We start from the raw sequence: 25150 nt of genomic DNA, 5'->3' as shown, positions 1-25150 counted from the left end.
CTTTTGCATACACCACATGTAGAATATTTCATTTAAAGGCATAAGAGCCTTGAGGAAGGCCTTCTAGATTCCGATAAAAATGTTCATGCAGTCCTGAGGAAGTCCTAGATGGCCATACTGGAGGGCCTCAGGAGCCATGCAGCTAAGTTCAGCAAAGAACAGGTTGGGATGGATTCTCCAGGTCAGCTTGGAAAGCAGGTCTGGTCTGCACAGAAGCCTCCTGTGTGGATGCTCAGTGAAATGTAGAAGGTTTGGGTACAACCACTGTTGTGGCCAGCCTGATGCTATCAGTATTATCCTCGCTCTGGAGTGTGAGATCTTGATTATGACCTTCGGGATGAGAGGAAGAGGAGGAAAAGCATACAAGCAGTCCCGCGACCAATTGCTAAAATAGGCATTCCCTTTCAACCCTGGCCAGTAAAATCTTGACGCAAAGTCTTGCCATTTTTTTGTGTTGTCCACGAAGAGATCGATACTTGGAAGACCCCTTTCTTGGAAGAAGTCTGCCACCACCTCATCATGCAGAACCCAGTCTTGTTGACCGTCGAAGTGACAACTTAGGGAATCTGCCTGAGCATTTTGATCTCCTGGCAGATGAACTGCCATGATTGAAAGTCGTCTGGCCAGAAGCCAATGCCAGATCAGCTGAGCCCCAAGGACAGAGGGCGAGAGCACGTCCCTCCCTGCTGGTTTAGATAGCACATAGTGGTCATGTTGTCCGTCTGGACCGACATGGATCTGGTCTGGATGGAGGGGTAGAAGGCTTTGAGGACTAGATGTACTGCCCGTAGCTTCAGCATCTTGATGTGACATGCCTGTTCCTTGCTTGACCGCAGACCCAGAGTGTGAAGAGATCCCATGTGAGCTCCCCAACCCTGAAGGAAGGCATCTGATCAGAGATTGTGTTGGCGGGGTCTGATGGAAAGGAATTTCTACAGAACATTTTTCCGATGAGCACATCATGAACGATCTTGCAGCTTAGGAAAGTAGAACCCTGTGGTCCCATCAAGGGGTTTTATGATCCCACTTGTCCTCCAGATCCTGCTGCAGAAGTCTTATCCTCAGTCTGACATTGGGAACTAGGAAGATGCAAGATACCATCGACCCTAGAAGTGAGGCAACCTGTTGGACCGTGGGATGGGGAGAGTAAAGTTCTTTGCACTTCAGAGTGATAGAGGATAGTGTCTCCTCCGAAGGATACACTCTTCCTGTGGTGGAGCCTAGATTACCACCCAGGTAGTGTATTCTTTGAGTAGGTAAATGAACTGATTTTTCCAAAATGACCGGAAGGCCCAGCCATTGTAACCAGACTAGACAGATCTGGTAATGGTCTTTCACAACCCGAGAAGTGGAGCTCTTCAGGAGCAGATCGACCAGGTACAGATATATGAATTGTCCCTTGAGACAGAGTAGCCGCTACTACCACCATGCACTTAATGAACCCTCACGGGGCCAACTTCAATCCGAACGGAAGACTCTTGTACTGGTAGTGTTTGGTCCATACCATGAAGCGTAGGAACTTACGGTGGCGTAAGGTGACTGGGACATGAAAATATGCATCCTGAAGATCTACCGAGCACATTTAGTCTCCTTGCTGGAGATGATATATTTGATGGAGCCAACATACGAAATGTTTCTCTTTGGATGGATTGGTTGAGAATGCGAAGGCCTAATATAGGTCTAAACTCTGCTTTGCGACCTATTCCCACTATAAAGTACCTTGAGTAGACCCCTTTCCCTCGTTGGGAGGGGGAAACTTCCTCAATGGCAGATTTTTAGGTCTCGCCTGAGCCAGTGCATGCACTGCACTGGCTAGACTTTTAGTAAGTGGGCTTCAAAAATCCGACCACACCCTTTGTGTGGCCTAAAGCGTGTGGTTATGCGCACGGTTACGCACACAGGCGCCATCTGGCTTTCCTCTCTCGTCATGTGTCATCGCAATTAATGACCCAATGACTTTCCAACCGTTCATTACTCCCCAAGTAGTCACTCGTCCGCTTTTCATCTCAATTCGTGTACTCACCCATCGGCCCTCCGCTCCCTCTTGCGGTCCCCCATCCACCTATCGCTCTCACCTCGTCAGCCGCCTCTCACTATTCTCAACTGCTTCTCCCAATCCGCTTGCCTCCTCTCTCCCCATTCTACACGTCAGTCACCCTGACCTGGACTCTCGTCAGTCTATCAGTCAGTCCCTCACCTATCCACTGATCCCTCACCCATCTACCCTCAAGGTGCCTATTACTACCCCAACAATCTCTTCACCACCTGCTTGTTTCTTTCTCAACCCATCCACCTCTACCTCCGCACTGTCCCAATCTGCACTCCTCGCCCACTGCTCTATTTCTCACTTCTCCAGACAGTTCCCATCTCACTCATCCATCCAGTTCCTTTCCCTCTCCCGGCACCTCACACTATTGTTACTTTCTTACCTCTACGCCCTGTATCCCATCCCCAGCCTCTGCACCCCACTCCTGTATGTCTCATCCAACTCACTACTGTCTTCCTCTCCTCTTTCCATTCTCTTCCCATCTCTCAATCGCTCTAGCCGCTTCCCACCACTCCACTGTTCCCACTTCGCCCCCCCACTTTGTTCCCATTCCTCTCCCCTCTGCCATGTTGCTAACATATCACATCCATCTCACTATTGTCTCATCTTTGCACCCTCTTCTCATCTCTCACCCTCCACCTATCTCTAACTTTCACCCTCTCCCGTTTATCACCTCCAACCTCTTCTCACCCCTCCTCCCTGTTCCCACCTCACACTATTTCCATCACTCACCCCTGCCCCCCCTCCCCTGTTCCTATCGCTCACCCACCATGATTATGCTAGTCTTACTCCCGCTCCACAGTTTCTTTACCTACTGTACGAGTTTCCGTCTCACACCACCTCACCTATTGTTTTCTCTTCTCTCGCGCCCCCCCTCCCATCTCTCACCCTCCCCAGTTCACTTAGCCCAGGATAGGTGTTCTCAGTACGCTGACTGGCTCAGCAGATCAGTTCTCCCTGCTGGGTCCGACCCTGGCACCAGGCCACATTCAGCTCTGGTGTGCCCACTCGGGTACTTTTGTCTTTCAGGTGCTCCCTCGGATCCACCACACACCTCTTCCTGGGATTCAACCCTCAGATTGGACAGCCATCCCTCCACCCCAGGGGGGCCCCTCCCTGACTCTCAGACAGGGCTGCGACAGGCCCGTAGTACACAGGCCCGCCTCACGCTTCAAATCGAGTTTATACAGCGGGACGATAGGCAAAAAGTCAAGCCCTGACTTGTAAAGGACATGTGCGCGCCCGAACTCTCTACTTTCTTTCAATTCTGCATCCCTGGATAACGAACTCATTCACACATCAGGCCCTTAGAGAGCATATATATGTAAAACAGCTTGTGTACTTTTACACAATGTCGCGCAGATTTCCTTCGTGGAAATGTGGTACTACCAGCAGAGGAGTAACCAAGGTGCCAGGGGCCCGAATGCAAGAAAGGAGAATGCACCACCCCATCCCTCCATGTCCTGGTTTGGTAACAAAAATCAGCAATAAGTAGGGGGCAACAGGTCCTTCACACTGCTGAGCCCCGGTGCCACTGCACCTGCTTCACTCCTGATAGCTAATCCTCTGGGTAATGCGCACAGTGCATATTGCGATCCCACGTGAGATAGATTGGGGAACTGATTGCTAATTCCGTAAACAGTGAAGAAATTATTTACAAAAGGTTTGCGCAGGGGCTTGGCCTTGTCATTGGCTGTCTTCTGCTGCCAACCGGGGGCAGTGGCCCTTTTCCTTATTGGCATTGGGCTCAGTGGCAACCTTGCTACAACATTTCTAACAAGCATTTGCAATGCAATAGGTCTTGCATTTATGAGAGTTTAAGCTATTGTCACTGTAAATGACAATGTATTTTATTTAGGTTTTAAAAATCAATACCAAAACAAAAAGTATAGCCATTTACAATGCCAATAGCTCAAACTTGCGTAACTGCGAGACCAATTGCATTGCAAATGCTTGTTGTAAGAGTGGCTACTTCTCGCTGTGACAGCTGGAGACACCTTGTTTTTACTGAAGGGATTGCTTGAGGTGGATAGCGGAAACGTTGAGTATTTATTCTGCAGCATATTCAGTACCATTGATCCTTTATGATGCTGCGCCACTCTTGCACATGTTAGGCGATACTCTTCACCCCCCCCCCCCCCCCCCCCACCACCCACCCACTGGAGTGGGTAACGGCGACCGGGGAAGTGGCTGCTCATCATTTGGTTGTATTCTTGGAGGTGGAGGAGGGTTGGCGTGGAGTGCCTCTACCATGGGAGGGCCGATGAAATTGGTAGTGCATTCTGGTCTGGTGATGCTGCCTTTGAGACCATCGAGGGGTTTGAACCCTCTGATGGAATGGCCTGATGTCGTAATGTCTGTATCGGCAACTGAACTCTTCTCTTCTCCAGACCTACCACCTTTAGAGTGTCTAATTTGATTTTCATCCTGGCCATTTCCTTATCCATGTGAGCGGCAAAGAGAGTTTCTGGAAAAAGAAAAGTTTAGAATGCGCTGTTGAGCGTCCGGGTTTCAGGGCAGTGAGCCATAACCAGGATGATCTAGCACAGATACTGTGGGAGTAAGTGTGCAGGTAGAGATACCCAATTTGCTGCCGCACTAATCATCTGGTTCGCCGCTAAACCTCCTTCCTGAAGAATCTCCTCGAAGTCCCGGAGATCCTCCTTGGGTAGCTTGTCTTTGAAGCACTCAAAGTCGTCCCACAGGGCCCCACCATAGCCTCTTAGAGAGCTGAAGCCCTAGATAACGAAACATGAAGCTGCAGTGCCACAAAACTTTCTTCCCCAAGAGTCCTGTGCTCTAATCTTTTTGGAGGCACCATTGAAGAGGCCACTGCAGAAGTCTTTTTTGCAGCAATTAGAATAATGAAATCAGGAGGCGGATCCACTCTCCGGATTATAAAGTCTTGCTCTGGAGGTTTATATTTCTTTAGGATGCTCCCTAGAACCATTCTGAGAGATGCTGGAGTGAGGAAGTTATTCATGACTGGTTGTAAAAGTCCCTGTACCAAAGGTAGCTATGGTCTTGTTGCAGATCTTTAGTGCAAAGTCTCAAAGATAACCAAAGCCGTTGATTAATGAGTGGGCATCTCAATATTCAATATATGTGCAAGCACCTCGTGAAAGGTATTAATGTAATCCACTGGAGATATTCTAGAAGGTGGACTGTGTTAACGTGGGAGAATGGTCCCTTTTGGGAGAGTGCGAAAAAGAGGACTATGAAGGTGACCTATTCCTTTTGCGGTGGCTGCGTGCAGTGGACCTCCAAAGCGGTGATGGAGTTTAAGTCGAGCCACATTGTTGACCTCTGGAAGGAGTGATAGGGGACAGGTCGACCGCTTGCACCAAGTGAGTCAGAGGCGATCCGTGGAGAGGATTAGAGTAGTCCTGAGGCTGTTGAGCTTGCATAGTGGAAGATTTATGAGCCATCTGGGAGATAGATAAATGCAAGGTGATCTCTGCCCCTTTATCTTGCTGTGCAGGAGGCAGTCTTTAGTGTGCCCTTCCGTGCCCGCCGTTCAGGAGACGGAGAAATGGAGCTCCTTGATGCCTAGAGAGGCACTTGCGGAGCTCACGTCTGCGAGTTTGAGGACACTGAGCGCTCCTTCAACGCTGAGCAGGTAGACTGAGCGTCTTTCCGATGGTGGTCGGTGTCGACATCGAGAGGAGATTACCTTGACATCAAGCGGCTATGCACCACCAAGACCTCTGGCTGGTAAGACACTGACTGAGTTCTAATTTGAGGTCAGGAGATGAGTCGCCAACGGCGACTGTAGTCTGGACGTCGAGTGAGTTTTTTGCTTCGATGTCTAGTGATGACCTGCCGATGGAGACTGGTGCTTCAACGTTGGGAGTGTACTTCGACGTGGAGTGCCTTAGTTACTGCGTCAGAGTGCGATGTCTCGATGTTGAGCGCTGTATAGGCGTCAACAGAGATAAGACTCCTCGATGTTGACTGTTGCAGAGTTGACAGCAACTGAGGTGGTGGGTATGATTCCGGTGTATGACGTCAATGGGTATACATTCTATTCTATCTATTTTCCAGAGAATTAGACTACAAGCGGTGTTCCGATACTTTCAACAGAAGCCTAGTCAACGGAAAGACTCTTGAAGTAGTTTTCTTTGCAGTTGAAAGCAATTTTGAGGAGTAGCCCAACGTCGAAGGAGAACAGACTGGGCCTTACTCTTAGAGGTTGACATGGGTCTCGCCTTGTGCCTCATTGGAGATCTGCTTCTGGCGGTAGATTTCTTCTCTAAGAGGCCATAAAGTCAAATTTTCTCTCTCCTTGAGAATGAGTCTAGAAAGATTATTGCAGTGTCAGCAGGTCTCAGGTGTTTGAGACTCAGGAAGACCGAATACAAACAGAAAGATGATCTGTTTGGCGTTTTTGCCACAGGAGGGGCAAGAATCAAAAAGAGAAGGCTTAATTCCACAGAAAAAAAGCAACATTTGTCAGAAAAAGGTAACTTCTTACTTCAACTTCAAATGAACAGAAGTTCCAAGCTAGTAAAGAAAATGTGGACAAAAAGCCCCAAAAAAATACAGAGCTGAAAATCCAGGGTCCTGACTGAAGGAGCTGGAAAGAACTGAAAGGTCTCCCCCGAGGCATGGTGGGAAGCAGGGGTTCATGGCAGCCTTAAAGCCATGGTGCCAGTTTTGCTCTTACAATTGTTTTCATTTGACTATGCTATTAAGTTTCCAATGTAGCCTAGGGGCTAATAATGCCCGCTATGTTACATTACAGCTTTCTGCTGTTCATCAAAGCAAGTTCAAGTGTCTCCTTGTGCTCCGTTTTTTTTTTTTTTTTTCGGAGTATCCCTCGATTCCTGTGTAAGGCGCCCCAATTCACGAGGACACCGCAAGTGATCTCCCACCCATAACATCGGACGCAGACGTGATCTCTGTGTGGGTGGTCAACGATTGGAAGCGCCATACGTGTGGCCCCTGAGGCCTGACATTGGTGACTCCTGTTCCCCGCCTGCGAAGGGAGACCCGGAGTACCAGCCCGGGCTGCTGTTTTCCAGTGCCGCTCACTCGCCACCCTTCACCATTGCGCCCTCCTCCCCTGGCGGACCCCTGGCGCCACTGTGGGCTCTCGGGACCTGACCAACGGCACCGGCCCTCCCACCCCACGTGGAGTCAAGGTGGGGAAATCAAGGCCCGCGCAACACCAAGCGGTCCCAGAGACAGCCCCGGAGAACATGCCAAAGACCTCGACCTGGTCCCCCAGTACGGCGTCCTCCGCAGACCTATCAATCTCGGACAAGCGGATAAGGTCCTCGCCACCATTGAGCTATCCTGTCAGTCTATGGAGGAACGCCTTGGTACCCTGGCAACAGATGTCAACCTTCTCCGCGACGATCACCGTAAATTGGCTGACCGGGTGCGCACAGAGGAACGGACATTAGAGGAAATACAGCCAAGGCTGAAAGAACACCAGACGACGCTCCAGGGGGTCCTCCACGTCTAACTGCAGTGGAAGAGCCTTGATACTCCTGAGGCGAAAAGCCGGGAGCCTGTTTTAAATCTGTTTTAACTATTCTATGTCACTATTTGAAATTGCTGATTTTACGAGCACTCTCACCTCTGTTTAGGGACTTTTACCGCCATCTCCACCGCTCTGCGGGCTCAGCGCCGCCTCAGCGCTGACAGCGGATTTCAGGCAAAACTAACTCGGCGCCATTGCCGGCGTGCGATTGAACCACGCCCCCTTGGTGGCCACGCCCCTCCCTACTCCTACTTAAAACATGTGTCACTTCCGTAAGCGCAGCGGACGGGCGCAGCGGGCGCGCCGTTTGCACGCCGAAGGCGCGCCTAAGGCAAGCCCGTCTGCGCCCGTCCGCGCCTGGACAGTGCTCAGGGCCAGGCACCCTGCCTGTCCAGCTGGCTCTGCCCGCACGTGCTGGACTAATACCCAACTACTCCTTTTTAATCCTTCCTCCTGCTCGGCCACTATCCGCTGCAGCCCTGACCACTTGGAAAATGCCTCCTTCCACTGCCCTCAATGTAACTTCACACTCCCGCCCTATATACCTCGTCGTCCTCCATACCCTACACCGCAGCACCCTACGTCTCACCCCCGGACGTTGAAAGCAGGCCTGGTCAACTGCCGCTCACTGCCCCGCCATGCCAACGATATCTGGATGTCAATCACCTCTGACGATTGGGACATTTTATTTCTCACTGAGTCATGGATCACCGACTCCTCTTCCCCAGATATCTACCTTGCCACCCCGCCAGGGTATGACATAAAGTGCATCAATCGGGCTGGGGGCAAATCGGGAGGCGGCTTAGCCGTCATCCTTAAATCCCATCTTCATTTAACCACTACCAAACTAACTAACATCGGGATAATTGAAGCTATGTACTTCTCTGTCTCTGACTCCGCGGCAGCAATACTGGCTGGTACTCTAGTTTACAACCCCCCAGCTGCCGCCTCCCTGTCACTTACTGCACTTACTCACCTGCTGGCTGATCTCTCCCTCAAACACCAACACTTTCTAGTGCTAGGTGATTTTAATCTCCACGTAGACAATCCTCTCTGCGTGAAAGCCAACAATCTGTTGGAAATCATGAAAAGTTTGAATCTTATACAATTAGTCACTGGCCCCACTCATGTGGCTGGTGACACTCTGGATCTTATCTTTGCCAACTTCGACTATCACAGTCCTCCCCCCCCCCCATCCCCCTCACCTGGTCTGACCACTATCTTATCCCCTTTATCCTTGCTTTGGGCTTGAAACCTGCCCCTACGGTCCCCAGGAAAGAGCTGGGAAGAAAGTGGCACAGGGTCTCCTGTGCCACTTTGGACCCAGTATTCCACTTCCAGGCGGAACATCTCTCCACTGACATTGATGGAAATGTTTCTAGGCTTAACACCGCCCTACTCCAAGCTATTGACGCCATTGCCCCCCAAAAAATCATTTCCTCCGCTCGATCCTGCCCATCCGCCCCTTGGTTCTCCACTTCCCTCCGTGAGGAAAAAAGCAGATGCAAGGCACTGGAACGTAAGTGGAGACAGAACTACGACCCTGAAGCCAAACTTACCTATAAATCTGCTCTGAAAAAATTCCTCAAACTAAAAAAAACTACTATGAGAGATCATTTCTCTCTTCAAATTGCAAATGCCAAAAACTCGTCTAAAATCCTTTTCACCATTGTCAAAGACTTCATTAACCCCCCCGCTAGGGCCACACAGAACTCTGCTAGTCAGGCCCTATGCGATGGACTCTCTGACTATTTCCTCGATAAAATAAACAACCTTTGTATCTCTTTCCCTAATGGGCTATTTTCCCTGCCTCCCCTCACTAGGTCCCCAGTTTCCTCGTCCCTACTATCCTTCAATAAACTTACCATGGACACTGCTATTAGGCTACTCACCCACTGCAAATCTGGTGCCCCCTCCGACCCGGTCCCTGCTAAACTTATGGGCGAGCTAGCTCCTTCACTAGCCACCTCCTTCCTATCCATCTGGAATGCCTCCCTCCACTATGGCTTTTTCCCAACCACTTGGAAGGAGGCTTTGGTGATTCCCATCCTTAAAAAGTCAGATGCCGACCCTACTATTTTTGCCAACTACCGCCCCATTTCCCTTCTCCCCAAACCCGCTAAAGTCCTGGAAAAAGCTGTGCAGCTGCAACTTACGGAGTACTTGGAGAACAACTCTTTGCTACACGACTCACAATCCGGATTTCGAGCGGGATTCAGCACAGAGACGGCTCTGTTGGAGGTGTCGGAGACGGTCCGGGAGTGCGTGGACAGGGGCGAGGAGGCCATGCTTGTCCTCCTCGACCTGTCCGCTGCTTTTGATACGGTCTCCCACCCCATCCTCCTTGACCGACTCAAACAGATAGGCATTGGCGGCACTGCCATCAGCTGGATCGAGTCTTTCCTTACAGGTAGAAGTCAGAGGGTCTTGCTGAGGCCGTTCAAATCTGAGGATAAACCCTTGTCATGTGGTGTGCCACAGGGCTCTGCCCTCAGCCCTCTTTTTTTCAACGTCTATCTCGCCCCACTGGCCGATGTTGTGGAGTCCTGTGGAGTCAGGGTGGTCTCTTATGCTGATGATACTCAGCTGATGTTTTCTTTCAGAGACCACTCGGACTCCACGTTCGCCAACTTCCGCCAGTGTCTCGACAGCATCAGTGTCTGGATGACTAACAACCATCTAAGGCTTAATGCAGACAAGACAGAGGTGCTGTTTTTTAACCAGAAAAATCCCATCCCTTCCTCACGGTGGTGGCCCACGGCACTTGATCCCGCTCCCTCCCCCGTTCACTCTGCCCGCAACCTGGGATTTCAGTTCGACGACTCTCTCTCATGCAAAACTCAGGTTAATAAAGTTACATCTGCCTGCTTCCTGAAGCTGCGCATGATTAAAAAGATACTTCCCTATCTCCCCCTGGACTCCCGCCGAACAGTAACCCATGCTCTCATTACGTCTCACCTAGACTTCGCCAATAGCCTTTATGCTGGTGCCCCTCAATATCTGATCGACCGGCTTCAGATTGTCCAGAACGCGGCTGCCAGACTGATTGGAAATATCCCCTACCGTCAGTCAGTCACCGTCTATCGTACAAAGCTTCACTGGCTTCCCGTTGCCAGCCGCATCCAGTTCAAGATCCTTACCCTTGCTTACCGAGCTGTCAATGACCTCGGACCCAATTACTTGAAAAAACGAGTGTCAATATCTCACTCCATCAGATCCTTGAGATCCAACGACCTCCGCCTTCTGATCTCTCCCCGTTTTAGACTCACCAGAATGGGCGGCAGAGGGTTCAGTGTTCTCTGCCAAATTGTGGAACGCTCTTCCTATCGATCTTAGATTCTGCCCTTCTGAATCCATCTTTCGGGCTAGACTCAAAACCTGGCTATTTTCTGGACTCTGATACTCACATTGCTGACTTCCTCCCTCTTTTTCTCCCCCTGAGGCTCAGGTTCTAGCGCCGGGACACCCCTTCGGGGGTAGCTGCGCGCTCTACAAACTACATAAATAAATAAGAGCGCGCCACCGGCTTGGAAGGTCGCTCGAGACGATGCAACATCCGAGTGCTGGGGCTACCGGAGGATATCGAGGGAGGAAACCCCATTGGCTATATGGACACATGGCTGAAATCCTTTACCCCGCCCTCAGACCGAACAGCTTTCTTCTCCATAGAGCGAGCTCATCGAGTGACGACCCAGAGACCCCCGCCTGGTGCGGCGCCCCGGCCACTCCTAGCTAAGTTCTTACACTTCCGGGACCGGGATGCGGTACTCCGGGCGGCACGACTGGCGGCGCCACTGCGGGTGGAAAACGACCAAATAATGATTTTCCCGGATTATGCCCGAGCAGTCCAACAGCAGAGATCCTCCTTCCTAGACGTAAAGCGGAGACTACGAGACAATAACATTCAATACGCTCTGCTCTTCCCCGCCCGCCTAAAGGTCCTCCATAACGGGTCTTCCCTCTTCTTCACATCTGTGGAAGCCGCACAAGACTGGGCAGATCAGCACTACTCGCGGGCACCCAATCCTCATCCCCAAAGGGGCTCGCCTCTCAAAACTTTCCGCTCTCGGAAACGTCCCAAGAAGCTTCACCACATAGAGCCCAGAACAACGAGTGGCTCCCATGACTCGCCCGACCTCGAACAGATTATGCGATTGAGACGCGAGGCTCTGCAAGCAGTAATCGATCTACGCTTCACGCCACCCTCGGAACCCATAGATCGACCCCCGAACCTGTTCTCCTCGGAAGGCGAACACGACAGCGACAGCACCGGCTCGGGAGCAGACCTGGCTGCACTCCCCCACGCCACCCCGCAAACCGCAGATGGGCTGCTGGACAGACTGACCTCTCATGCCTCGCCCTGAGGCAACTCAGGCACACAGACTGCCGCACTGTATCCTTATATGAACTGTTCACCTCATGCCCACTGTCTCCAACACAGGGGCTGCCACCCTACACACGACACGCATTGCTCCTTCTACATGCCCACTCACCGGGTGGCCTCGCACTTGCATACCGTCACCCCCTATCACAGAGCAGTTATCCCCCCCCTCATGTTACGGGAGGAAGTTTGGACACACCGTTTCCGTAACTATGAGTCCTATGTATTGGGACAGTTTCCCGCAACCCCACACGTTGTTAATACCCCGGTTCACACATGTCCCACCCCGCCATGGGGCTTCATGTCACAGACCATCAGATTGGACAGGCTCCCCACATAACTTCTCCCCCCAGATGCGGCGCATCCCTCGGAGGCCATTCAATAATCTACCTAGCGGGCACCTCACCCGACCCACACACAGACCAGACTACTCATGGCACAGCTGATGAACAACGCAGACATTAACATACTCACGCTCAATACACGTGGTCTACACACTCCACGCAAGCGCTATGCGTTCTACGCCTATGCGAAGCGACAGAAAGCGTCCATTCTTTGCCTGCAGGAAACCCACCTTAATTCAGCTGAAGTGGGCAAACTACGAGTAAAATGGCGCGGACTTATCTGCGCCACGACCTACTCCTAGTTTGCCCGGGGGGGCACTGATCTGGATCCGCCCAGGAACCCCATTCCTGGAACTTAAGACGGGTGGTGGACGAAGAAGGCAGATTCGCCCTACTGGAGGGACTTTTGGACGGGAGGGCTATCCTTTTGGGGAGTGTATACGCCCCGAATGTCGATCAGGATAAATTCTGGGACCGACTCACAACCTCCCTTGCCCAATTCACACATATACCCTGGATACTATGCGGGGACTATAACTGTATCCTGGATCCGAGACTGGACCGATCGCCGCAGACCCCCCCCCCCCCCTCCCTCCCCCCCCCCCCTCCCCTCCATCCCCCACCTACAGACAAATCGAACGATTTAAAGCATGGGTCGCACACTGGTCGCTCACAGACTCATGGAGACTGCACCACCCCCAGGCCCGCATCTATTCTTTCCATTCCATCCCACACAACCTGCGAGTCCGGCTCGACCGATTCCTCTGCACCGCAACGCTTCTCCCGCAAGTATGCCACTCAGATTATCTGGGCAGTCTCGTTTCAGATCACGATGCACACATTCTCGGCCTCCAGTGGAGACCCCCGCACCCCCCAGTCCCCACATGGCGATTATCTCGGGAATGCCTCACAGACCAGGTTTTCACACTCGAACACCAACGCAGCATTCCAGATTACTTTACGCATAATACGGGGACCGCATCTTCGACCCTGGTCGAGTGGGACGGCTTCAAGGTGGTAGCCCGCGGGGAATGTATTCAGCAGAGGGTCGGGATGAGTCATACCTTAGAGAGAGCCCTAGCGAAGGCCGAACAGCGACTGGCCACGGCCACTAAAACCGCAGACCAGTCGGAAATTACGGTGACCCAAGTCGCCCAAGCTAAATCAACATATCAAGCGGTGTGCATGGACCTACGGCGTCACAATTTCTGGACCTATGCAACCCGAATGCACAAGGACCGTGATAAAACTGGCACACTCCTGGCATGGCTCGCCAAACAAGATGCTAAAGTCCGACCCATCACAGCAATCATAAACCCCCATGGCACCCTGGTGCACTCCCAGGATGAAATCCTCCAGGCATTCTACCAACATTATTCAGCGGTCTATACTGTCCCCTCACCTCTCGTTCCAGGGGCTGTCGACCACTTCCTTGATCCTCTCCCCCTCCCCCAGATCTGAGGCAGACAAGAAGGGGTTGGATGCAAAGATACAAGCCACTGAGATTACAAGCGCTATATGCGCCCTGGCCCGTGGTAAGGCCCCAAGCCTGGACGGGTTTCCACTCGAATACTACGCCACCTTTGGCCCGCTGCTGACACCCCGTTTATCAGCAGTGCTGGACTCGGCACTCCGAATCGGTGAACTACCCAGTTCCATGAGGGCGTCGGTGATAGTGACATTCCCGAAGCTCGACCGGGACCCCCAACTCCTAGCCTCTTACCGCCCCATCACACTACTTACAGCCGACTGCAAAATCCTAGGGAAAATCTTATCAGATAGATATTCACAAATTATACGCCCGTTGGTACATCCTGACCAATGTGGTTTTGTCCCGGGGAGGAATACTTCTCACAATACCCGGCGCCTCTTTCACAACCAGGATCAGCTTGGCGACCGATTCCCTTGGGCGGCGTGTCTGATTTTGGACCTTGAGAAGGCGTTTAACACCCTAACATGGCAGTTCCTCTTTGCCGTCCTCGGACGGGCGGGATTGGGTCCCACGCTCATAGCCTACACTCGCCTGCTCTACACCAACCTTACATCTCAGGTCCGCCTTGGTCGCTACACCTCCCCGGAATTCGCAATACACAGAGGCACGCGACAGGGGTGCCCCCTCTCGCCCTTATTATTCGCGCTCACGGTGGAGCCCTTAGCCGGGACGGGCAGACCTGCGGTATTCCACTAGCGGACGTCACGCACTGCGTGTCCATGTACGCAGACGACCTACTCATATACATACGAGACGTGACGGCGGATCTCACCATGCTCGAGACCGCCCTGGAGTTCACGGCGGCCTCGGGCTTGAAAGTGAACTGGGACAAGTCGATGGTGTACCCCCTCCATCCAGGCGCCTCCTCCCAAGATGTCTGGATCGGTGACCGGAAAATACATTGGGCGGCAGAGGGTCCCCGATACCTCGGGATTAGTTTATACCACTCCCCAGCCGACATCTACGAGGGTAACCACCGCAGGGCACTCGCAGGGATACGATCCTCCATCGGGTTCTGGCGGAGCCTCCCGTTGGCCCCGAGAGGCCGGGTAGCCCTCGCAAGGATGATACTGGTCCCGCGGCTCTTATATTACTTCTCCAACCTCCCAGTAATCCCACCCTGTTCCTTCAAGGACTTGGACACACTCCTAAGTTCCCTAATATGGGGTAAAGGGCGGCACAGGATCGCGTTAGCAAAGCTGAAATTACCCACGACACAGGGGGGGCTCAGCGCGCCGTCATTTGACGCCTACTTCCTGGCATCGCAGCTTCAGTGGCTCTCATATTGGACGGCGGACAGATACACTCGAAACATGTACTACCACAGGTCGTATGCCCATACCAGAGTTATGCCGCCTACTTATACCGGGATCCCGCCCCACTCGAACCTACCCCCTACAAGTAGACATCGCCCGGAAGTGCGTTCAACGTACACATCCCATGGCACCAGAATGCCCCCCATACACACCATTGCTACCGCTAGTCGGCTGGCCCAGACACGGGGGTTTTTCACCTCTGCTATGATTTGGGAATGGACGTCTAGAGACATAGTCGAGGCAGAAGCATTGTTCGAAGAAGGACAGCTCCGGTCGTACCGACAACTGATGGACGATTCTGACCTGCCCCCAGGCCAGTTCTTGCTCCACCGCCAACTTCTCAGCCACTACCGACCATACTCCGACCTTACATCGGGGAACCACTTGACTACCTGGGAGGAGTGCGCGGTGGGCATACTCCGACGGAGGAAACAACACAAAATAACAATGCGCTTTGTTTTCCTAGCCCACCTGTTGGCCAAACGCTGTATAGCCATGCATTGGCAGCCCCATCGGGTCCTCCACTAGTGGCATGGGTGGGTGCGGTTCTGAAATGGGCGGCAGCCGAGGAGGATGCAGTTCGCGAGGAAGAAGCCAAAGGTATCCGCAAGGTCCCAATCTCTTTAGAATGGGCGCTTCTACTGCACCAATTCAGACAATCCCAGACCCCGGAGGTCCCGGGCACGGACCTACATACCCCCGACACCGTACAGCCTCACACTGCACAGGCTCCCGAGGCAGGGGATTCCCCTCCACAACTTCCCGCGCCACTCCTAGACCCACCGGGTCTGTCCTCGCCCGTCTGCCACACTCCACGGCCCCCCACGTCGGCCCGCGCACCCGCTTCCTCCCGGGTGAATAGTAGCTGCACTAGCGAGTAGGCAATAACAGACCCACAGTACACGTCTGGCCTAAACACCGAAAACCCCATGGCACATCCCAGTTTAGTTTTCCCCCAGTTTTTCTTACTGGCAAAAGACCTGCTACAACACAGACCGCATTCACACTGAATAAGATGTAAAACGTACTCTATGTATTGATGGTCTACTCTGCTACTTATGTATCACAGTCCTCTTTACGAAACACGATGTTTGTACGCTTAAATTATCAAATGCCAATAAAAAGAATTATTAAAATAAAAAAAATAAAAAAATGAAGAATAGAGTTATCGGTTTAGAGGTAAGTACTCGACTGGCAGAGTTGAGATTCTGGGCATAGACTCACAGGTCCCCCAGGGTCAGGTAGGTACAGTTGGTTCACCCTCAGCGACTCTAGGGCGGCCGGGTGCAGAGAGAGTTAGGTCCAATGCTATCCTATCAGGGATAGGGGGGCCTTGGTTGGTGGCTGCTGACTAGCAAGCCATGCGGCTGTGGGAGCTGGGCTCCTGGTCACTTACTCAGGGCAAGAGGGGAAGTAGGTAGGTGTAGAAGTTGCACTGCCAGGGCCACTCTGGCAGCTGGGTGCAGGGTGCTTTTGAGCCTTCGGGCGCTCAATTGGTTTCAATGGGAAATCTCCGGTTTAGAAAAACACTGCAAGCTCGGGGACGAGGATTCTTCAGGTGCCACCACCACTTCGAGAGGTAAGTTAGGTAGTCTGAGGATAGGTAGGTACCCCGGGATTGGGCACAGGGGGCGGCGGGGCACCGCGTGCAGGGGTGCCTTTTGGTGTCAGGAAATCTTACCCTCTGTTAATCGTGGTAGGGGGGGGGGGCACCTTGTTCTGAGGCTGCAGGCTTCTTCAGGAGTGTCGAGGGAGGTCCTTGGGTGCCAGACTCGGGGTCACAGTCGCCGTGGGGTCGTCCTCGTGGTCTTTGTTCACTCTGGCACTGGCCGGGCTTGGCTGGTGCAGAGTGTGCTGTGTTCGCGGTTCCGGGCTGCTGCCAGGGATTAGAAGTAGGTTTTGAGTAGAGCCTCTATTCATGGGAGTCCCAGAGGCTTAAGAGCCAAAAAGGTAGCCAGGTCCTCAGGGGTTTGTGAGGTTGCTGGCCACAAGAGATGCCATGTTGGAGCAGGAGCAGGTTCGAGGGTCGACAGGCCGGTAGGGCTGGGCCAAAGCAGTTGGTGTCTTCCTCTTCTTAGCAGCTGCAGGGCAGGTCTTCTTTCTTCTTGCTCTTTGTATTTTGGAATCTGGGGAAGGAAGGTTCAGGGTGCCCCTAAATACTAGATTTAGGGGCGTTACAGGTAGGTGAAGGGCAGGGGCCAATGGGTCCCTGTCCTGGGGTGGGTACACCCCCTATCCTGCCTCTCTGCTGTGGGAGGGGGGCAGGAGCCTAGTCCTGATTGGGTACGGCTTCCCATCTTGAAGATGGCGAGAGCCCGGAGATGTGCTTCACCTCGCTTCCCCCACCTGAGGGGTGGGGTTGGCAGGCTGGCACATCCCCTGTCCTTATTTGGGGTTTCCGGCCAAGCTTCCCGCCAGAGTGGGGGGTTGCAGTGGCCTGGGGAAGCTCACAGAGGCGACATGCCTTTGAAGCTTCCCCCTGCCCATCCTGGGGGAGGAGATTTAGCACCTCGCCCAGGATGTGCATTGTTGCAGACCCAGGAGAGCAGGGGCTCTCCCACCCAGGGGTCCAGCAACATGTCTGCTGTGTGGCAGCCTAGGCAGCCTCAGAACAGACATGGATTGTAGGTTTAGGTTTCAGGGGGCCTCTCTAAGATGCCCTCTTTAGTGCTTGGTACATTAAATCCCACACTGGCATCAGTGTGGATTTAATGTGCTGAGCAGTTTGATACCAAACTTCAGTCTTCAGTGCTGCCATTATGGTGCTGTGGAGTTCGTGTTTGACAAGCTCCCAGCACCATATACTCTTAGATGGCAGCACTGCACTTACAGGACCCAGGAAAGGACCTGGGTACAGTAGGGGCACAGGGCTTCTGCCTCTGTGCCCACACCACTGGCATAGGGCACCCAGCTAGAGGGGTGGCTGATGTATGCCAGGGCAGTGTAGGTTGTGGGCAGGGCACAAAGGGATGTGTGCCATGTCGACTCTGTTGTCTTGTATCCACACACTCAAACTGCAAGAGCAGTGCGTGTGTGTTAGGGTACAGGGCCTCTAAGGGTGGCACAATGAGGCCTTCCCTGGTCACAAGGCCCTGGGTACCTAGGGTACCATTTACCAGGGGCTGACATGTGGCCAGGGTTTGCCAACTTGGATTTTGACTGTTAGGCAGTTTTTAGGGAAGGAACACAGGCCCTGGGCACCTGATTGGCAGGAGCCCAGGGCACAACAAGGAAAAGTGCATCAGCTATTAGGCAAAATAAAAGGGGGGGGGGTGTTACTGCAACAGAAACCCACTTTCTTACAGGGTGGCTGTTAGACCTGCCAGTCCTTTGGCTGCTCCCTCCTTATTTTTTTTCCCTTTACCCTCCAATTTTTTTCTGTCTACTAGTCACTTTTTGGTGTGGACGTAGAGGCCCTGGGTGCCCATTCTCACCAATTGAGGGTGAGGCACAAGGTACTTCTCCAAAATGGAGGGTGGATGAGGTCTACTCTACAAAATGGTGGCCTAAACTGTCACCTCAGAACCTGGGCCATAGGCTGTCATGAGGGGTTCCAGAACCTTCTGGGTCACTCTGACTAGTCAGGGCTCAGGCTATATATAGGGGTGAGGGGCGGCGGCCATTTTGTGCAGTAGGTGTGATGTGAGGTAGACAGGAGCCAGGCACCTGAGTAGGGAGGTGGGTGCGCTAGAGGGGGGAATTGACCGTACCTAGGGCCTGCTTTTCCCACCCCAGTCGACACTGTCCCCTACCTTGTGACCTAACCCTGCCTCTAGCCTCTGACCATGGGGGAACAAGCCTACTTTATGGGCTATTTGCCTAGTCAGGACTTCTGAAGGGACTAGGGATAGGAAGTTCTACCACTGGCCCAAAGTCTCTATATCCCTGGAGTATCCCAGACCGTGTAACTGACAGCTGTTCTGGAAGGGGTAGAAACGTGACTGGCGCCACGGATCTGGGGAAACTGGCTCCTGCAACAGAAACCCACTTTCTTACAGGGTGGCCAACCCCAGGTCAGCTGGGACGCCCTGACTGCCTTTTGAGCACGGGGGATTCGGTGTTCCTAACTTTCGCTTTTACAGTTTGATTGCGCAATGCAGCTTCTCCCATAATTGGTTCCACTCCGATGCCCGGATACGATATCTCAGGCCTGAAGCGGACCTCGCTCTCCCTGCTCCTCTGTCAGCCCTATTAACGATCGGGTTGTCCTGGGATCCCCAGGATTTGCAGACACTCCACAACCAGTTGGGCATGGAAGCGATTGGCCCAGGCAGCAGGGGTTCCACTGCTGTATTACCCTTCCCTCCCACTAGACGGAAACCTTTGGCTCCCCATCACCAAAGAGGCAGTAGTGCAGCTCACTCTCTAAATTCCATTTGGGAACATTTGGGGATCTCTTTCCGAAGAATCACATTTTCTCTCGCTGCGAAGACACTAGTTTCACTGACGTCACATTCTTAGACCACTTTATACTATGCAGACTACTAAGCGTGTGGAGAGCCACTATCCAGACTTACCCGATAGAACCACCCGACTTTCCCCCTCTGTCTCTCCTAATCAAGGATGCCGGTGGAGATCATTTAAAATCCAAAATGTACAAGGCCTCTATTGCTCTTCTCCTGCCTTGGGATTCGAATCTGCGGCAGGCATGGGATAAAGATCTGGGTCACCCCCTTTTAGATGAGCAGTGGTGTTTGTTGTGCGCAAACCCGTAAGGTTTCCTTTAATTACAGGCATAAATTGCTAAATTTCAAATTCCTACCGCGGGCATATGTAACGCCAAGCACCGTCCACCGTATGGACTCCTCCAGACCTCATGTGTCCCCGATGTAAGACTCCCATGGCCAATTTCCCACACATGGCGTGGGCTTGCACCAAAGTCGCCTTCTTTTGGATGAAAGTGTTTGAGGCGCTGTCTTTAATGCTGGAAGAACCCCACCCCCCTCATGGCCTTACTAGGTTATGTTGGAGGGATGCCCAAATCATCCAGGAGTTTTTGCGCCCTTGCACTGCTTTTGGTTAAGACAGGTTGCCATCCATTGGGGAAATTCACGCCACTGCAAATCTTTTGCTGTCTGAGACAACCTGAATGTAATCAGACCTGTTCCCCTGGAGCTGTGCCCACTGGGACTTCAGATCCCACTGCAGAGCCCGCATGTCCTATTTGGTGCGCAGGACTAGCAGGATGCAACAGTCGAGGAGTCCAAGCAACCTCCATGCCATGTTCCCAGCAATCTAGGCTAGAGGTTGAAACATCAGGTTCATACTCCAGGGGGGATAGAAAATTTGCACAATATCCAGGATAGCTCAGATTAAGAGGAGTGTACTTTCACAGCAAGGAATTGAGAGCAGAGTTCGAAAATAGGACGAAGGCCTCCATCATTCAGTACAAGGAAGTGGGGGGCAACCATGCAAAAAGAGTGCACTTTATGACAGTGTCTTTGGAACTGTCTAGGCAAGTATCAGGACCACTGGCATTCTGCAATTCAGCATACCAATAATATTGAGTTGCAAATCTGTCCTCTTCATCGTACTCCTGGCTATCACAATCTGTTCCACAGAGCGGGTGCATGGTGTGGGCTTTACTGTGTGGTAGGAACAAGATATTGTAGTCTAAAAGATTGGTTAAAGGTTGCGTGCCATTCCACGCTCAAGGTTGATTTAAAGCAGTCTGAGGATGAGATCACAATAAATAAATCTAAGAATCTCCTTAAGGCGAAATAAGATGCTTTGACGCAGGAAATTCTTGAAGTAAACGCAGGTTTATTCCAAATGATAGGACCCATCCAAACCTACATCCAGCTCATCAGGACAACAGTTATCACTCAACTGTCGCTTGACCCAGCCCACACCTTCAAACCTACACATTCCTTAACCTAGGTAACAGCTAGAACATTCCTACATCATAATAAGAACCTAGAGAAACCAGATGACACAAGCTAGACATAGCTGTGACAGCCAGAATCCCACAATAAGCTCATTTTCTGGTGCAGTCAATGAAAAAAAAAAAGAAATTGGTACAGAAATTAATACCTGCACCAAAGCGAAACTTAATACAGGTTCAAGAGGAACAGACCGTGTGAAAGGAAAGACTATTTACGGGTTTCCCCCCACTTTGTCCCCATTTTGACCTCAAGAAACTGGTGTAATGGCAGCCATGCCCTGAACCATGCTAATCAGGACTCTGTGCATGTGCTCTGATCTTTAAATGGTGTACGTTTGATTTGCATGCCCAATTGGGATAGCCCAACTTCGGGTGGTCTAAGTTAAAAAGTGGAACATGTACTTTTACATGTATCAGCAGTAAAAACTCAGAATTGTTTATTTTTACTGTGGAAAGGCTAGTAGCCTCATTGTCAAGTACAGAACTCTGCCTCACAGCTGTAGGTGAAGAAATCATTGCAGGGCTGAAGAATTTTTTTTGAAAGTTCTACTCGAGACAGCTCCAGAAGATTCTGCATCACTGAAAGTGCAGTAGAAATTCTGGCAGTACGAAAACCCTGTCAGGGGAAAAGATGAAGGTGCTGCTCTGGCTGAAGTGTGGGTCATAAAAAGATAGACTGCTTGTGTGTAGTAGATAGCCTTTTCAAGGTTGACTGTAGTGCACATTGCATTGTTAACATTGGGTACCAAGGGTTCCCAGCCTGACAAAAAATTTAAACACGTGAATGAATAAACATAGCAATGCTGGAGAACTACTTAGAACATCCTTTTAGAACTGGCAAGGAAGCGGGGCAAAATGTAAATGTTCATTACAAAGTTCTACTGTTACGAATTTTAAATCATGAATTCTTCATACAAACCAAATTTACAGTCTATGACTAAATGCTAGTAGGGATGATCACAAAATAGTTTACATCCTTGCAGCTAAGGAGTTATACAATGGTCTAAATCCATTCCAACCACTTAAACTTGCTAGTACATTCAACTTCAAAAACATCCACATATTACTAGTAAAAGGAATATATAGCCCATTGCTAGAAAGCAATCATTGTCAACTAAAAGACTAACACTTTGTATCTCCATCACAGTATGCTAACCACCAAATTCGACCAAGAAAGACTTCAATAGCTGTAGTCATCCCTGTAATTAAAAGACAGGTTAACATGAATTACTCCGTTTTAACTGAGAAGTCAAATGTGATAACATAATAAAAGTTATAATTTAAGTACCTCTCAAGGTCTCGATTTGGATACAGTCTTGCGAGTGGTGATAGTGCATGAGTTAGGACAAGGTAGGCATAATGAAAGACCTGCTGGACATGCATAGCACCGTACGAACTTCTGCCTACATCATTTCCTGGAACAAAGAGAACTTTAAGTGAGACGTGCACAATGAAATCACAGCTTTTAAATGGCTAACTTTCTTAAAGGGTATTCTGTATAGATTTATTCTCACACCAAGTGCAGAGTTTTATTAAAGCTATTTCCATGCACTTGCCTTTAAACTATTGCTGAAAAACCAAGTCCTAAAAGCTAAGTGGTCAACAAGTGGTGTGTTAGAAGAAATCTGTCAAACCCTAAATTACAACTATTAAAGATTAATGCCCAGCTAGCCAAGGTATTTGTAGACGCTGGTTTGATTTTCTACAAATTTCTACTACGCCACTCAAGGCAGGAGTGGAAAATGTCAAACAAAGCAGAAAGGTAAAATTTGTATACCACGATACCACCCCATATCCGTGAACAAAGGTTTAAAGCTATAGTAAACAATCATAGGCAAAATCAATATGTTTAGCGTTGGTTGGCAGCTTGTTGGCTTTATATTGGTTTGTATGTTGGGGATACTGTTTAGCCTTCGACAATGGACTAAAAACAAAAGTTGCTTATCTTTGGTAATACTACCTGGGAGAGACTCCCTCTAACTGCAGATTCCTTTCTGGCCCTCCCATTCCATCCACCCCCCCCCCTTTCTGCCAACTGTCTTCACATTATGAAATCCATTGCGACCTCACTTTGGCACACGTGGTACATGGAGCCTCAGGTTGTCTCTGCTTCTGGTGTGGAAAATAGTCAAAAAAAGATAAGTGCACTGGGGGGGTTGCTATATAGGAACCATGCATGTAACTACGGACTAGGACGCCTCGTGGAACTGAACGACCCTCCTTAACGTCGTGCAAGGAGGATTGCTAAAATAATTCCAGATCCAGTCTGATGCTTAGGAATATTCTAAAGCAAGTAATGTGCAAGCTAGATAGTCTCTACAGGTTAGTAACTTGCAATTAACTTGTTTATCTTATAGAGACTTCCAGACACTTAACTTAGAATAGATACCAAATCAATCACTCCTCTGAAGGGGGTCTGTGGACTGTTGTAAACCAAAGTTCTGGAGGTTCGAACAGTTAAAATGCCTCTCTCACTGAACCGGTCTGTAGAGACAGTAGGTTTGGCTAATGTGTGCAGTGATGCCTACTTAGTGGCCCAAGATTTCCAGGACTGGGGCTCTTCTAGCCAAAATAGTGTTCACAGATGCAGCTCGAGCTTGTAAGCCTTCAGGAGACTGTTTCTTAGCTATTGCGTAGAAAAACAAAGCAGAGGATGATCAGTAGAAATTATTCTCTTCTGAAGGAATTCTTTGATACAAATCAATATACAAAAAATAACGCCTTCTTTGGATCCAGACAGTCTCTTCTTTGGAAAGGGGGGCTGGGGGGGGGGGGGAATAAGTTATCCAGGGTGATTTTTTGCCAGATGTAAAAAAGTGCGACCACTTTTGGTCAAAAGGATCTCTAGTTGGAAGAACCAACTTGTCTAAGAATGAAGTGTAGGGAGGGTTAACTGAAAGTGCCTGCAATTCGCTAACGCTACTGGCAGAGGCTATCGCCACAAGGAAAAATGTGCAGAAATAAGAGCAGCAGAATCCAGCTGTGCATCTGCTCAAAAGAAAAACATTTAAAAAGTAAGAACTAAATTCAAGTACCATTGAGGCATAATGAAGGGCCTGGGAGTAAAGATATGCTGCAAACCTTTAGGCAATATACACAAAAGCGACTTGAACAAGAAGAGTTAGTCCGGCAACCACAGGAAGGTAGAAATGGTGGACAGATGCCTTTAACTGCGCCAAAATCAAAGCCTTCCTGGGCCAGGGAGAGGAAAACCAGAATAACTTCAGACAAAGGGTGCAAGACAGAGGATCAATTGATTTAGATTTACACCAAGCCACAAACCTGTCTCATTGGCAGGCACAGATGGTTTTAGTATAACACCTGGCTGCCTGAATGACACTTCAACTGTTGCCGCTCAACCTCCAAGCATAAAGATCGAGTGTGGATAGGTTTGGGTGCAGTACCCTGCCCTGTAGCTGCAACAGAAGATCCTCCCGAAGGGGCAGCCAGACTGGAGGCCAGATTAGGATATGCTCAAAAGTTCAGAATACCATAATCTGTGCCCAGTCCAGTGTTACCATGATAACTAGGACCCAGTTGTACCAGATATCGAGAACTCTGGAAAGGAGTGGTATCTGTGTTAAGGCATATTGGAGTCCTGATCTCTGCTCGCGACTAAAGGAGTCGCCAAGTGAGACCAGCTTTGAAAACTCCAGTGCGCATTAGTGCGAACACTGCGTTTTGGCAGTAGCGAACGGATATAACCAGGCTTTCCCCAATCTTGGAAGAGTCTTTTTACCACCTCCGGATGCAGACGCCATTCGCAATACGCTATACATTGAAGGCTGAGTTAGTCTGTTCTGGAGTTCAGAGCACCCACCAGGTGGTAAACCACCTGGAATATGTACTGTTGACCTGCCATGTCCAGTGATGTAGAGGTTCGACAAACTGTCCACAACCCCACCCTCATTTGCTTATTTCAGTAACACATGGAGGTGGTGTTGTCCGTGAACATCTGAACTACCCTTCCCTTGATGGAAGGAAGAAAGGCTTTCAATGCCTAACAGCTCACTCTCAGTCGCAAAAAACTAATTTCGGAGCCGATTCTCTGCCATAGACCAGAGGTCTCTGAACTCCATCTCTTCCAGGTGACCTTCCCAACCCAGAAGTGACGCATTTGTCACTACTGAGAGCTCTGTGTGGGGAAGAGAGGTCAGCCGTTGACAAGATTGTGGTCCTTGAGCCACAACCACAGGTC

General features: G+C 50.7%; 1 protein-coding gene across 1 annotated transcript in view; it reads right to left on the bottom strand.

The window, feature by feature from the left end:
* The window catches only part of TENT4A (terminal nucleotidyltransferase 4A), a 535327-nt gene that overhangs the window by 214711 nt on the left and 295466 nt on the right, over positions 1-25150 (bottom strand). Inside the window, exon 8 of the mRNA XM_085606105.1 lies at positions 22241-22367. Within this exon, the coding sequence (XP_085462231.1) occupies positions 22241-22367 (127 nt within the window). The remainder of the gene's footprint in view (positions 1-22240; positions 22368-25150) is intronic.

This window comes from Triturus cristatus, chromosome 5_1 (genome assembly GCF_964204655.1).
Source record: "Triturus cristatus chromosome 5_1, aTriCri1.1, whole genome shotgun sequence".
Classification (NCBI taxonomy): Eukaryota; Metazoa; Chordata; class Amphibia; order Caudata; family Salamandridae; genus Triturus; species Triturus cristatus.
The sequence above is the reverse complement of the archived record's forward strand: the minus strand, read 5'-3'. Positions and strand labels throughout refer to the sequence as shown.